Here is a 16,791-nt window from a genome sequence, read left to right as displayed (position 1 = left end):
TGTGTGTCCCCACCCAAATCTCATCTCAACTTGTAATCCCCGTAATCCCCACATGTCAAGGGAGGGAGGCGATTGGATCATGGGGACATTTTCCCCATGCTGTTCTCATGATAGTGACCGAGTTCCCAGGAGATCTGATGGTTTTATAAGGCAGTTTTCCCGGCTCTGGCTTGCTCTCTTGCCTGCCTCCATGGAAGACTTGCCTCCTTTGCCTTCTGCCATGATTGTAAGTTTCCTGAAACCTCCCCAGCCATGTGAAACTGTGAGTCAATTAAACCTCTTTTCTTTATGAATAACCCAATGGCAGTGTGAGAATGGACTAACACCTTATAAAACAGGGCCAATAATAGCACTTAGATTTTAAAATCTTTTAAAATAAATACCCCTATTTAGTGCCAGGTACTATTCTCAGTACAGATGCTCCTCCATTAATGATGGGGTTATGTCCTGATTAAGCCATTGTAAGTGGAAACTATCGTAAGTCAAAACTGCATTCAGTGCACCTAACCTATTGTACATTGTAGCTTTGCTTATCCTACTTTAAACATGCTCACAGCACTTGAAATACAGTTGGCCAAAATCATCTGGCAACACAGTACACTGTATTGTTTGCTTCCCCTTGTGATTTCATGGCTGACTGGTAGCTGTGGCTAGCTGCTGCTGCACGGCATCATGAGAGAGTCTCATTGGACATGTTGCTAGCCTGGGAAAATATCAAAATTCAAATATTAAAGTCTAGTTTCTACTGAATGCATGTGACTTTCATACCGTTGTAAAGTGGAAAAATCATAAATGAAACATCCAAAATTGGGGACCATTTGTACTAAGTTTACCACTGTTAACTTATTTACTCCTATGTAAATTCTGTGAAGTTGGTATTATTGATATACTTATCTTACAGATGAGAAACCAAGGCACAGAGAAATATGCAATCTGTCTAAGTTGCTTATTTAGTACAACCAAGATTCAAATCCAGGCAGACCAGCCCCTGAGTTTGTTCTTACCACTGGGCTCTGCTACCAGTTATGTGAATAAGCTGTGATGATAATATGTCAGATGTGTCAAAAGCCCAGTACTGAATCCTAGTAAGTAATCATGTGCTTGCCTTTCTCAGTGAAAGGGAGTGATTTTCTAATGGTTTTTTAGGCAAAACACTTTTAAATTAAATTAGTAACTACCAAATGTTTTTAGGTTTGAATGTTCTATAGTGCTGCAAGAAGTCGTGCATCCCTGGGTACCATACCTACCTTCTTCCCATGGAAATTCTCAAGGCCGCATGGACTTGAGACACATTCAGTTCTAGGGCCCCTTATTTTAAGATGAAGAAACAAGGTCATAAATGTATGAAAATAAGATAACTAAGAATAATACTGTTAGTGCCCTGCAGATTGTAGATAATGCTTACTTAGATATCATCAATTGAAAAGTAGCATCATTCTCTAAACTTTGTTATGTAATTCATTACAAAGCAGGAAAATGTTTTTTTTTTTAAACCTCTGGCTAAGTTTGCTTTTTGGAGTCTGTAACATATCCCCTTGCTTTTTTGATTCTTTCCCTGCTTTGCATATTTCCGTTGACCTCCATTCCCACCAAGGGCATTGGTGCCCTTTCTCTCCCTCTCTCCTTCTTTTAAGTTCTTTCCTGCTCAAGATTTTGAGAGACCAGTAACACTGAATGCTTATAGTTCATTAGTGGTATGAAATGGTAAGGACCTGCCTAGGAGGCTTCCTTTTTTTACTGTCAGATCAGGGTTTGCTGGGTAGCCCTTATAAGGGGCCGTGTCTTCAAGGGGAAGAAGAATCTCTGTGTCGCTCCATCAGTAGCCTGTACCTTCTGAAAACTGGAAGCTATGGCATCTTCTTTTCACACTCATTCCTGTCTCGCTCTGGTATAGGTGGTAACTGTGGGGAAAGTGTGAGTTTGAGCTTGGTAGGTCTGATGTGAGTGTGGTAAAGTAGGTACTATTTTGAAGTCTTCGGCAAGCTAGACTTTATGAGCTGCTTCTCAGCTTCTCAAGCTCAACATTGACTTAAGCCTTGTGTGATCCTTTGTTTGGGCATCCAGGAATAATTGCTTGCTGCAGTTCAGTAATATAGTGTTTCATGACTGGCATAGGATTTGGGGGAAATGTGGGTTTAGGGGAAGGCAGGAAAAGGGATAAGATATATCCAGGGGATGGAGACATAGTTTACTTGAATAGGGCTTTTGCATGGAGAAGAGTGTAATATGATTTCAGCAGAACTTGACTTTGAGGGAAATCATTTCAACAGCCAAATTGAAAGCAAGTAAGTACTACTGACTTAAGACAAACTCAAATGTTTACATAGTTCAGACTCCCTCATAACATTAAATCATAGGTGGTTTGAAATTCACCCCTGCTTTACAGAACTTTATAGCAATAACGTTTAACATAGTCTAACTATACTCTCAAGCAACAAAAAGAGATCCTTATTGGATCAATGTGGGTCAGGAGTCCACTTGTGATCCAGAAAGCTGTGACTAGTAGGAGTTGTTATAAACATTGGATAGTTGGGATGAAAGGCAGTTCCAAAAAGGGGAGTAGGCAGAGGTTGGTTAATGGATACAGAAGTACACCCAGATGGGAAGAATAAGTTATAGTGTCCTATAGCACTATAGGCTGACTATAATTAACAACAATTTATTGTATATTTTCAAGTAACCGGAAGAGCAGATTTTGAATATTCCCAACACAAATAAATGATAAATGTTTGAGGTGATAGATATGCTAATTGTCTTGACTTGGTCATAACACTTTGTATACATATATTGAACTATCACATTGTACCCCATAAATACGTGTCATACTGTTAGTTCCCTGCAGATTGTAGATAATGCTTATGTATACAGATATCATTGATTAAAAAGTAGCATCATTCTCTAGACTTTGTTCTGTAATTGATTACAAAGCAGGACAAAAAATTTAAAAACCACTGGCTTTGAATGTGTCAATTAAAAATAATAAAAAAATTTAAGAGGGGGAGCATGCTATCTTTATTCAACATCAGACTTGTTTATACAAAGGGATGGTCAAGTGAAGAAGAGGCACTAGTTGTACAAAATGACGAGGTAACCTGGGGGCTCAATGAGAGGTAGATAGTCTTTTACTCTACCTTTTAATGGACAGATCCATAGGACATCACATTTAGGCCTTATCTTACTTGACCTTTCTCTTTCATTTAACACTGCTAATCATCCTCCTTGATGCTATCCTTCACAACCCATCATGCCCCCATGCCATCTTTTGGAAATCTGATTGACTTTCCTGGCTTAGCTACACCCCACACTCGAAGTAGATAAAGGTCCATCTGTGCATAAGACTTCCTTCCTGAAGTGTGGATTTTAAATTTCCATCTTCTCCTTACATATCCCCTCCCATGCGTCTTGCTGTGACCTCAAATGTCTCATAACTAAAATCAACCTCATTAGTTATTCCTGTAAACTTCCCTCTCCTATGCCTTGTCTTGGTTAAAGGCCCACCATCCAAACACTCACACAGACCTGGGTGTCAGCCTCTTCCTCATCGTGATTCACCTTTCTGTTCTTCTTAGCTCTCCTCCTAAGTCTCTCTAGAATGCATTGATAATGGTGTTGATATACACAGAAAATCTCATTGTCTCTTGCTTGAACAACTCAAAAGTTTCCTAACTCCCTGCTCTTAATCTTATTCTTATGTAATTTATAAAATTATCTTCATTAGAATTAAGTCTGATGGTTTCACTCTTTCATATACTGTAGTTTATATTTCTACCAGAATAATGTCCAGACTTTCCAATATGGCCTACAAAGCTCTGAGTAATTTGTACAGCCCATTTTTTTTTTTACCACTTCCTCCCATCCCCCCAACCTATAACACAACTCTGTTTAACTACTCACACTTCTCCAGCCACTATTTTTCATGTCTATGTATCTAAGTGTATTTTGTTTTCCTATTTTACTGTCTTTTCTTCTCTTTTCTGTTTAGTAAACTTAATGCTCATTTTTAAAAACTTAATGCAAATGTTGCCCCCACTTTGAAAACCTTTTCTGACACTCCTCATGCCTGGGTTTTATTAGTCTGTCAGTCCTCTGTGCTCCCCTGACATCATATATTTACTTTTATCACATTTATTATAATTGACTCTATGTTCATCTCTTCAGTTAGACTGCAGGCCTCTCAATGATAGGAACCATACGTAATTGGTGTTTTGACGTCAAGGAAGTAGTAGGGAATGGTTGAGTGAGTGGATGGATCAACAAATGGACAGACAAATGAGTAGAATTGTAGTGCAGCAGGGCTTCTGGGCCCTGAAGATCACTATAATCTTAGAATCAGAAACAGGAGAGTGTGGGGGATTGTACAGGTTTTGGTTCCACCTTCGTAGAGACTAGAGCTTGACTAGATGGTGGAAAAGTGGAATAAAAACCTTACCTGAGTCCTTGGCTGGTACTTTAAGAATGAAAGATAGAAAATTAGGTGGACCTTTTAGATTCCTTTTTAGTATTTTTGCAAGGAAAGGCTCATGGCCTAAGCATCGATCGTTAGGCCTTTGAGAGGAGACACCTGGGTTAAGATAATAAGTAGCAAGCAAATGAAGCAATTCACAGAACAAAAATGCCTCCCTTTCAGAAAAAATCTACTCCTCATCCAGTTGATCCAGTTGTTAGAGTTCTCACTTGGCTCCTGCTATTTCCTCTCCCTGAAACATGCTCCCTTTTCTCCAAACAGTTCCAAGGACCATCCTTTCATTACTTTCTGTCCAAACTCTTTGCCAATCATTAACCTTACCTTGACCATCCAATGGTAGCCTGAATTAAATTGTTCTCTAATTAGTTTCTGTGTAGGCTTTACACATTTGCCAAGGTTAGGCTGTGTTGTGGCAACTAACAAACCCCAGGTCCCATTGGCTTTAAGATAATAAAAGTTTATTTCTCACACATGCACTGTTTACTGCGGGTTCAGTGGCCCTTCAGAGTAGCTCCCTTCTAATCAGGGAACCCAGATCAGTTTGATCTTTTACTTTGCCAACTTAACACATGGGTTCTAGGGTTGCTGATTTACAGACCCGTAGCCTGGAAGTAAGCAGTGCCATTTTTTATCAAGTCCATTGGCTAAAACTAGTCACATGGCTTCAACCTCACTACAAAGGAAGCTGGGCAATGTAATGAAACACATGGACTATTTGGTGTCTGTCTCTACCCCTGTTAGATTATATGCTCCTTTGCTGTTTGGAATATATTTCTCATCTTTTGTGTCCACGCCTTAGTACCAAGTTCAGAGGAGTGGCACTTAATATCAAGTTGTTGTTGCTTTTTCCCATAATAGGACTATTTCAACCAGAATATAATTTTTAATGGTGTTATAGGATGTGACTAAATATTATTAAGCATTTGAAGTACCTCTTAACACTTCTTTTTATACAAGTTAGCCCTTTTTGGATGTTGTCTTCCTTGGGTTGGAAAACCTTTTATATTTCATGCTCTATATCCCTTAAATTTATCTAGTCTGGAAACTAGATCCATCTAGTTTCACCCTGGAAATGATAATTACTTGACAAAAATGCAGTGCATTTCTGAATGAAGCATCTCATTTGTATTAAAATATGATTATGACAGATTATTAACTCAAGTACATTTGAAGTATGAAAAAAAGATACGTTAAGTTTATTTTGTTAATAAGACAAACTGTGCAACTTGGAAACAAATTTGAAGGTTGGGTGATTAGTTTATGTCTTAACATTTGAGGATTTGCATGGATATAAAGGGCAGGCAGTTCCACTCTCCTTTTCCCTGAACTTGAGTTGACTTCTTCACATTCACTATGGCAACCTCAATGATCAACACATACAGGAGCTCTGAAGTGCATGCCAAAACTTTCCAACGTTAATAATGAATAGGTGTGAACTCCACTATGCAAGCTTCTCTGAACAAGTCAATGCAAAGCTAATGTAATTTTAGGGTGTCGTTTCCTTCTCACAGTATACCACCGTGAAGGTCTAATCCCAGACAGCAACCTTTGTGGACATTTGCTTTTTCCCCCACTATACTACATGACTCAGCACCTTTGATCCCCCCTTCTTACTCTGACATTGACCAATATAGCTTGATTTGCATCCTCTCAGTTTAAACAAAGTAACATTGGAAGGCAAATGTTGCTGGAGCAAAAGACTTTGGTATAATGCATCTTTTCCTTTAGTGAGAATGCAAGCCTCAGCTGCCCTAATATTTAACTGAAGCAGATCCCCATTTGCTTATCTGTTTAATCGCACTTTTATATAGGCCAGCTGCTGCTCCTGCTGCTGCTATAGCCACTCCTAATTGGAAGGACGTTGCTCTGGTATCCTGGTGGTTTAAAACTGAGAGACTGCTACCTAGAACCTGCACCCACATTGGTATCTGAATCGGGCTGCTTTGTAAATTGCATTGTATGTTTTAGCATAAAAGATAAGCTTTCAGGATACAATTTTATTTCAGACTTCTACTGCTAGGCATTTTATCACAGTACTTTTACGTGAACTGAAGATTGATCATTGATTTCATAACCAAAAATGACTTTAGTTCTGCATAATATTACTTAAAACTCATAAAGACAATTTTATACTTGAGTAGTTATTATTCCTTCCATCTATTTGGGTCAGTTTAATGGTACATTAATAATTATTAATGTGAACTGGAATCTATTATGTGGTTGTATTCCTATTAGAGCCCCTGAAAAAACTTGAAATCAAAGTTTCTTTCCAAGTATTATTCCAAGTATAGTTTATGGTTTGCTTTATTTTCTTTTTGAAACATTGCTGTGTATCTGAGTAGTGAACATAACATTTGTGAAAGTGAACTTTCTCCAAAATTTGATCAGTCCAACCGTTTTTTAGTTGTAATGTCTCAGAGAAATAGCACTTTAGTCATGATGATAGGGTACCTTCAAAAACTGTTCTGGTAATTACTTTTCTGTGGCCCCTGTTGAGACAGGCGGTCTTACTGGACATTGATTTGTTTAGCCTGAATAGAACTTCAGATAAGAGACAAAGCAAATTATGCAATAATGTATGAATTGAGAGCCACTTGTGTTGAAAAACAAAATAGGACTGAGTTTTATATTTAAACAAGTGAAAATTGTTTAAATATTCACTTGAAATTTAAAGCTTCTGTGAAAATTGTTTCTCTTGCACCAATAATGTACATTGAGCTCTGTGCTGGCATTGAAGATGGAGTTCTGCAAAGGCTCCAAGCACCTCAGTAACACCACTTCTTAGAATTATGTTAAGCCAGTTGGGGCATGATGAAAGAATGCAAGGTATAAACCCCTTGAGGGCCCATGAGTCACCATCTAGAAAGGTTCTTGAAAGGGGAAGAGTGTTTTATAGTTTGATCAATAGGAACCTGAGAAGTAGGCTGCAGTGTAAATATAAGTTGAGGATTAAAAACTTTTGGAAACTTGAAGAGTTGAATTATAATCCTAAGAAAGTTCCCAGGAGAAAAAGAGAGATACAGAAAGAGACTTTTTCATCCCATCTCAACCAGCAGCCAACCTTTGTTCTAGGTCAGAGTACAGCCAAAATAGATTTGATGATAATCAGCCTTAATTATCTCAGCGCTATTGCAGAACTAAGGCATGAACAGAGTTTTCTAGAGATCCAAGTGCCCACTATAGTAGTTTCGGGTGGATACCAAAAGGAAGTAAAAATGGGGTTGCAGGCTGCAAAACTTAGAGCAACTTTTCCATAGAATACTTCATATAAAAAGGTTTCTTATTCCATTTTCCCAGCCAGAATGAAGCTTTACTTTGAAACGTATATGTATTTTCAGTGTTGCAGTTGGGTTTTCCTTTCTCTCCTTACTATTATTTTAGTGTCAGTGAACAGGCTATTGCATTAGTGTGGGTATGACAGTTTAGATTGTGTTTATAAAGGAGGCAGTCTGTTTAATGGTATAGCCACTGTCACAAGCACAAAAGCATAAATACAGGAGCCTGGCTGAGAATTTCTGAAGTCAGCAGATTGTAAGAGTTACTGATACTCCTTTGGCTTTTGCCTTATTCTTAGAAAATTTACAGAACCCTACCATGAAACATGATTAAATAAAAACAGACTTCCAGGAGCTACTATTTATGTGGTACACTCAGCATGATCAGATGAGAGTACAAACAGCTCTATGCCATATCCATGAATGCAGCAGGTCTCTCCTTGGCAGAAGGTAAATGTGGTGGCCATGAGGACAGGAAGGTATGGCAGTGAGAAAGGCAAAGGGGAAGCCCTACTAAAGGACTCATGCCCTTGGAGTTGCATGCAGCGCAAAGCCCCTTTTGAATTTTTCCTGTCTGGGTTACACAGAGGAGGCTTTGTGTAGAGCATTTCTTAATGCACCCAATCAGAAATATGACGGAAGTTACTCCTCTTGATGAGACACTAGAGGAAGAAAGCAGGAGATAATGACAAGGGAGGAAATAAAAGAGGGATAGGTGAGTAAGGTAGACAGCTAAGTCTAGTTTGATCCCAGTGTTGTACCAATCTCATCAGTGCCGTGTCTGGGTCTCACAACCTCTGGTGTTCTATGATGGATCCTCATTTATGCCAAGAGCTGGCTTCCTGGCAGCCAAATCCTGCACAAGATACGAAGAGCCTGGAAATGCAGGACTTCTGTTCCTGGATCTGCTCCTCTGATGAAGAGGTGCAAGTGTCTGCGTAGCTACTTGACCACCGTAAATACCATTGTTTCCTCTTCCTGGAGGTCACCCAGAGAATCCTCATGGAACATGGTGTGACAACTACTGACACATGGGGTTATCATAGGTTTTATGCCACAAACAATACATTTAAAGTATGTGTAAAAGACTTACTTCGCAAGGACCTAAAAACACTTCTTTGGGAAGAATCAGAAAAAATAAATATTTTTGAATTGAAATTCAGGTGCACACTCATTTATGAGCACTGAACCCAAAAGAGCTGAGGTCTCCCCAATTTTGGAGCTCATGTAAAAAGTTTTCCTCAGTCTCCTTGGATGGAAAACTTAAACTGCCCCGCTGTTTAGTGCTTCCTGCAGTTTATGACTCTCAATTCAGGCTCTAACTCACCAGTAGGGGAATAGGGATATTCTGGTATATATAGGTCTTTCTGGGCAAACCAGTGAAGCAAGTCTCACAGCTGTTCTTTTAAGAACCCAAGTTCCCCTAACTTGGGTTCTAAGCCTGGGCCAGGCAAATGGCACTTGTATAGAACCTCTTCCCAAACCAGTGCTCTTGGGCAATCTTTCTTCTGAAACATTATGTGTTTCCGATAGGGAGGAAAAGAAGAAATGAAGTAACTTTTTGTCCAGGAATACTCCTTTGTAAAGGTTGATTTCAGGGCTAGCAAAGATGCCTTCATAGAAGGCAGTTATTTGTGAAAGCCGAGGTGATGGGGTTTGAAATTGACGAAGGGATGAGGACTTAGCTTTTCTTTTGAAGGTGACTTTCTGCCCATGGATCTTCCATTTCCATTAATCAGAAGTATTCCTTAAAAAAAAAAAAAAAAAAAAAAAAAAAAAAAGCTGGAGAGAAAAGAAAAACACAAACCAACCTCCTGTTCCATGCCCCAGGCAATCTTCTTGTGTAAAGCAATCTGTGGCAGCTAGTCAGGTGTCCTGGCAGGAGTTTTCCCCTTCAACTCTGGCTGGGCGCTTCTTAGAATCTCTTAAAGAAACATCCCGCAGAGCTCCCACTTAGGCCTGCTCTTTCTCTCCTGATGTCTCTCTGTGGCATCTTTTCAGATGCGTTTTTAGAAGATCATGTTGGATGGGGAAAGTATAGGCCTGGGCTTATGATGATGAGGGATTTCCTGTCAGTCTGGAGAAGCTAGAACATATATAAGTGCTCCTGGGTGTGGGGAAAGGAGGCAAAGACGCTGCCTACCAGTTTTCCAAGTGCTGTGTGCGCCCTTATCCCCCAGAACGATCCTTTGCTCTTCTACCATAGCACACATCTGAAAATCTCAGGGCCCTTATAACCGTTAGGCATTTACAGGGACTGAAATGTAATGAAGGAATTGTTCTTCCTATTTCTGGAGGTAAACTAAATACGAAAAGGAAATTAGCATTAGAATAAATCCTGACTCAGTTTTTTTTTAAGTTCCATCTTTAAATCAAACTGTATTTCTCCCAAAATTAAAAATAAAAGTTATGGCCACTTAACAAAAAAGAATTCACACAAAATGTTGTACTGTGTATAATTTGCAATTGTTACACTATGTACTACATAGTCAATGCAGTACCTTTGTTAGCTTAGTGTTTTTAGATTCTTAAAACGAGGTATATTGAAAGAAATGTTACATTTATCTTTCTCTCATGCATATAAATTTAGTGCAAGCCCCTGTTTTAAGGAGCTTTATGTGGTAGAATTGACATTGCTTAGTAAACAATGGGAAAAGTTAAGCATAACCTAGAAGTCATTTAAAACTGTGAGTCACTTTCCTGACAAGCCAATAGGGTAAGAGAACCAAGGTTGCAAAATAATTACTAGCCCAGCCTGAGGGACCATGGAAATATATTACAGGTATCAGTTAAGAAAACAAAGCAGTGGGTGTTTTACCACTCTGCAGAGAACAAGCTAAGGTTGCTAACCAAACAAAATAACTTTACACTGACAATGCCAATTTTTACATTTCTTTCAGAACAAGGGACACTCAAACTACCAGAGGTAAGATTAACATTTTAAATATTTTTTATAACCTTTGCATTTCAAGTTGTTTGCTAACTGAACCAGGCTTGAGCTTTTACACTGTTAAATGCACCTTTTAAAATAAATAGAAATAAACAGAAACAGAGGGAACAACCAAGTGATTGTGAACAAAATGTAAAAGTTAAATCCAAGGAATTTTCACAGTCACTGTCCGAAGGTCTTAGGTAGAGAAAAAATGTGAATATTTAATCAAAGACTGTGTATGAAATGGGACTGTAAGTACAGAGGGAAGGGTGGCCCTTATCGCCTGAAGTTGGCAGATGCGTCCCCTGTCATGAAATGTTGTGTCACTGCCCGACATTTGCTGAATTACTGAAATTTCGTAGAATTACTGCAAACTCTAACATTGTGCATCTAAGATTGTGGTTCCATGTTTCTAGTACTTTTCCATTAGAGCAGAAAGATGATGATTATCACGTCCTATTGATCAAATCAAGATCTGGTAACATTTCCTTTTGCTTTAACACAGAGTCTCCTAATGGCTTAGAAGTATGTAATCCATGTTACCTCTCGGAATAAAGTTACTTAAAAAATACAAAAAAGAAAGTTATTTAAAAAAAAACCAAAAAGATGATGGGATATGTAGGAAGTAAATAGCAAGTTGCGTATCATTAAATACTTCCCTGTTGAAAATACTGTCAATTGTGTTGTTCGATGTTGCTATGTAGAGTTCCCCAAAGTTATAAAATTTCAGACAGAAAAGATTTTAATGGTTCCCAAACAATCATTGCCTTGGCCTTCAACCAAAAATAACAGATTTCTTACCTGACTGCCCCCGCCCCCCGGCCCCGGCAAATGCCCATAGTGAAACATTTTTTAAAATCATAGAAAAATAAAATACAAACTATGTGTGATTAGTTATATGAACCAAAAGTATAGTAATTTGACAATTTCAAAATAACAATGACAAAAATTATGATTTGTAAATTAACATCTAACAATTAAAACCTCTCTTTAAAAGTGATATTAGTATGTTTTTAATCTAACATCTAGTAAAATAATAAAAAGTACAGCAAAATATAAGAGGTGCTTGTCTCTACTTTCTGCTTAAGTACATAATTTGAACATACAGGATATCAAGAGTGTGATATAAAGAGGCTCATATGTACCTAATCAGTGCATCTGTTGACTATATTTTAGAACCTAAAGTCTAGACCAAAGAATGTGTAACAAGGTGGTTTTTTTTTTTTTTTTTTTTTTTTTTAATAGGCCTTGTGAGTTTTTTTAGAACTAAAATAAATTAACCAAAGAGTTCCTTTAGTGTTTCATTGACAGGTAAGATTTTTCATTAGGGCTATCAGGGTTCTTCCAGCAGTGCCAAGGATCTTGCAAAGCAGCCTTCTTTCGCTTTCTCATGCTATTATTATATTATTGAGACAGAAACTTTGTAGAGTTCTGAACTTTAACTCAGTGTTACTTAACACTTATCCTTTTAGATATATGTATTATTTTTCCCAAGGAAGATGGTTTCATTTTATTTTAATTAAGTCATGTGAAATGGGTGTGCTTACAGAAAGCAAATATGCTAATAAGAAGTGGGTAATAATTTTCATGTGATACTAAATAATTCTCACAGGCAATTTTATACTTTTTAAATTACACATAAGCCTATGATGCAAGGAATTAATTTTCACATTGATTTTTTAAGATATATAATATCAGTTTTTTAGTGACTTGTTTCACTCATCAATATAATTTTTATTTACTGTGTCACTGTACTAAAAATCTCTATTTTGTGTGGATGGAGGATTATAGTAAGCTCTGAGGCTAGTCAATCCATTTGGAAACTTGAGTTTGTTTTAAGGGAGCAGTATAGCAAACTAATATTAAGAAGCAGCTCTCACCCCATACCAGGTGTGTTCACTCTCCAAGGCAGATGATTGTATTCTGCTTAGGAATCTTCTCATAAGTAAATAATGAAGCACTTCTGTAATTTGTAAGCTCTGTGATTTTTATTTTTTCTCCTCTCCTGAAGACCTTCTTTCCCTCCATGTACCAGTTTATAGGCCTCCTCTGCTTGCCTTTCAATTGTTATGATTGTGAATTTTTTATTTTTAATTTTGCACTTTATTTGCAAGGTATGTCAGTTTTCACTAGTCGCAGGATCTGTGGGGCATCCATAACCCTACCTGGGCTGTTCATCTCACATCCCATTCTGGAGTGAACCTTCGGAAAGCTCCTCTGGCTCCAAGAAGCAAGTTTATCATTGCATACATATTTAATTACTTTAAATCCATTTTTAAGAGGTAAAGAAAGATAAGGTAATAGGTAATGAGGCAAGAAATAACTGCCAAGTACTTACAGAGCTGAGTTTGTTTGATCCTTCCCCACACAAACACACTGTTAGGTAAATCAAAGGAAACTGAGAAGGTCCTGGAGACTGATTCTCATGGTGGTGTGAGGCTGTAACTGAGAGCTCCAGGAGTGGCTGCTAGATATGTCCTCTCCTCCTTTCCCTTCTTTTCCTGCTGGGGACGAGGGCCTGTCCAGCTCCGTCCTAGACTTTTGAGAATATAGATTGGGGAGGGGAATATAGGCACAGAGATGACAGAATAACAAATGAAATTTGCACTTTAAAATTGTTCAAAATATGATCTGTTAAACATCTCCAGGTTTTTCAATATAAAATACTTTTTAGGTTCTTTTAAAGTATAAAAAAAAAATCTTAGCCTCTCCAATTGCATTTGGTTTAGGGAGCTGAAAATTCCTCCTATGTTTATTTTTTAAGTACACCAGATCATAGTTTATTCCACTGCACGCCCTTCCTGTAGAAAGGTTTCTGTTTTCAGAGTGACTGATTTTCAGTGGATTTTCAGGAGTAAGAACCTAAAGTGTAAGTAGTAAGGCACCAACAGAGTAGAATTACTTTGTGTGAATTTAAACATTTAAAATAACAAAAAGCTAATAACCTATCACTTAATAATCCTTACCATGTGGCTGTAACTGTTCCAAGCATTTAAGGTAAATTAACTCATTTAATTCTCACCACAAAACCTGTGAAATAGGTGCTTAGTATTGTCTCCATTTTATGGATGAGAAAACAGACACAGAGATATAAACTTAACTGTGTTCAAACTGAATTTGAACTTAGTGAATATTATTCTAGAATCCGTTCTCTTAATACTTGCAATGTGTAGCCTATTTTAATTCTAAATTCAAGGTATGAGAATACAGAGTTGCTCTTGAAGTCAGGGTCCCCTTTTCACATTTTAAGTTTATAGTTCCTACATGGGACTAATTTAGGGATTCTAGGAATCAAACCAAAGAGTTAAATTCCTTTTTTGTGTTCCTAGTACTTTGATAGTAGAAGGTATAAGATCAGAAGAAAGACAACTTCTATTGTGCATTGAGAAGATGATGGGATATGTAGGAAGTAAATAGCAAGTTGCCTGTCATTAAATAATTTCCTGTTGAAAATACTGTCAGTTTTGTGTTGTTCGATGTTGTATATATAGAATTATATAGAGTTCCTCTAAATTATAAAATTTCAGACAGAAAAGAAGTTTTCTTTAAATTAGTGTTCTTTCACATTATCAGACATGAGTCTGTAACTCATCATGCTTCCAATTTTTGTGCCTTGCCTACCAACAAATCTAGAGCAAAATTTTCCTTTCACTCACAATGACTCTTGTTATAACTTTTCTAGTGCAGCTATCCATCTTGCTCACATAGCTTCAATGCTGATTTTAATGATCCTAGCAGTCTTTTACAAATCCATGTTGAAAGTAGTTGGGGTAAAAACAAAAATCACATTTAAAAAATTTCTCCAATTTGCTTTCACCTGAGAACCCTGCAAGTCTGCTGGATATGACTTTGAGGCCCTTAGGAAGGCTGGAAAGAAAAAAACAAAACACATTTCATCCATTTAACTTGTGAATGAAAACAACAGAAAGAACCCTGAGAGAAATCCATGGCTAATGTGTGCTTAGCACAGCCAAGTGTGCTCTGAATGAAACCAAGTCTTCACACACAGATACAAACCCCAACACATACAAAAAGAAAATATTGCTTTTATGAAAAATCTAGATTGTATGATAGTCATAGACTAAGCATTTCATCCAGTTGCATAATAAAGAAGTGAAATCAAGCCCTTCTTAATTAGTGAGATTGCTGTAGTTATTAGGTGGGAATGAGTTTAATGCTTAAGAAATAAAATATGTAACCATGCATTTTCATAGATTTAAAATCTCTTGTTTTGTATCTCATCTGTAATTTTTGTAATGCAAAGTTGTTTTCTTACAGTTTTATTTTCTATAATAAGAATTCATTTTTATGATTCACAAACTGCATGTCTGTTTTGTTTTTTAAAGTGTTCAGATACAACTGGTCTGTAATTAAAACACTTTTCTCATTTAAGTGTTGGCTAAAATCAGAGCTTCAGATCTTTGTTTTGAGGTTGTATACCTTCTTCAGTCTGGTCTGTGAGGCCCCATAAATAGCTGAATTAGAGTTTTAGGAGATCAGTTTAAAGCTATTGCTCATATGTCTTGGCTGGGAACATATTCTAACCAAGGTGGCTGCTGGGCTTTGTTCTCTCCATCGTCACTATGACCTAAAAAATTTAGTCCCAATATTTGGAGTTGGCAACCAAAAAGATTTTTTTTTCTTACTGTTATAAGGTACCAACGACTTATCAAGTGTAATGATATACAAGTGGAAGACTTACTAGAAAAACAAAAAGGTTAAATTGTAAAAAAAAAACTTTAAAATCATACTCTAATCAAATTTAGTCATGCTTTTAATTGGAAAATGTGCAACATTCATTTGCTTTCCAAAGTGCCAATAGCAATATAATTTAATAGTGCAAAATTACCAACACATAATTTGTTTTGCTTTGTTTTACTTTTCTGCACAGAAACGGACCAATGGACTGCGAAGAACTCCCAAGCAGGTGGATCCAGGTGTGTTTCTGATTAAACCTCCCATAATCATGGTTTCAGCTAAGTGCTTATGAAAGTATATGGGAATTGCTGTGGAAAGTCAGGCATACTGTTGGCCTTTGTTCCTCATAATTTGGTGACCAGGAGGTCACGGTCTAACGTGTAAATCATTCACAGGATGAGTAACTACCAGCAACCACCAGCCTTGCACTCTTTCCACAGTCAGCAGTTGAGCTGGTTATTTGCTTACTGAACAGCCTCAGGGTGCCTGGTTAATGCTCACATATCCAGCACCCTCCCTGTGTTCCTCTGTAAATCCAGTACGAAAACCAACCATCTAGCTGGCACTTAAAAATTACTGTTTTCTTAGTAAGTAGGGGAGAGGATAAACCAGGCAACTGGTACCCACCCCCATTGGAGAAAATTTTTTTATTCTATATCTATACTATTTTATAATAGCAGCATTTTTAGGGGGACTTTGTGACAAGTTTCCTCTCAAGACCAATTATTTGTCTGCAGAAAACGTTCAGTTGTTTTCTATTTAGCATTGTGAGATTTGCCCTGTCATTATGTTAGCATAATTATTTTTCATCCATTATGCAATGCCTTCCTTCCACAGTTTAATTACCAAAGACTTTTTATGTATGTGATCCTTTTGTTGTGAGTAAAAGGTATTCACAGTTAAAGGATTCCAAATACACAAACTTGATAATACACCAAGGGGAACATGAAAAATAGAGTAGCTTTGCTGGAAAATAACCTGGACTATGTGTTTCATTTTGTTTTCCCATCATAAGTGGTATTCAGCTAGTTGTAAAGTTTAGTTTTCAAAGCATTATAGTTTATAACTGAAACCACACCCATGGTAGCCTTGCCAATTTATGAGCTGTTTAAGATTTATAGGAGCTTTGTTGCCTCTGGCTAGAAATTGCCTCACTTGTGTCCTGAGACTAATTTAAATCTTTTAACTACAGAACATATTTGAAGCCATTAAAAAAAAAACAGGGGTTCTGGTTTACTTTTTAATAGTTCTGACTTTCCCAAGACAATATCCTTTGCAGAGGACTCCCTGCAATATTTCGAAGTGACTTTCTCTATTATATTTAGTAGGGATATATGACTGTGAACATAATATTTTTGTCTTATTTTGTGTGAATTATAGTATTGCTATTTCAGAAAAATTACTTAACCTTTATAAATTTT

The 16,791-nt window shown here is 37.2% G+C and overlaps 1 protein-coding gene across 4 annotated transcripts in view; it reads left to right on the top strand.

Moving 5' to 3' along the window:
* Nucleotides 1-16,791, top strand: part of VAV3 (vav guanine nucleotide exchange factor 3) — a 397,627-nt gene that overhangs the window by 277,525 nt on the left and 103,311 nt on the right. For all 4 annotated transcript variants that reach the window (XM_050778810.1, XM_050778804.1, XM_050778785.1 and 1 more), the window contains 2 exons: nucleotides 10,641-10,666; nucleotides 15,564-15,609. In XM_050778810.1, coding sequence (XP_050634767.1) covers nucleotides 10,641-10,666; nucleotides 15,564-15,609 — 72 coding nt within the window. The remainder of the gene's footprint in view (nucleotides 1-10,640; nucleotides 10,667-15,563; nucleotides 15,610-16,791) is intronic.

Source organism: Macaca thibetana, chromosome 1 (assembly GCF_024542745.1).
Source record: "Macaca thibetana thibetana isolate TM-01 chromosome 1, ASM2454274v1, whole genome shotgun sequence".
In the NCBI taxonomy this organism is placed as follows: Eukaryota; Metazoa; Chordata; class Mammalia; order Primates; family Cercopithecidae; genus Macaca; species Macaca thibetana.
Note: the sequence above shows the minus strand (reverse complement) of the source record. Positions and strands in the feature narration are given on the sequence as shown.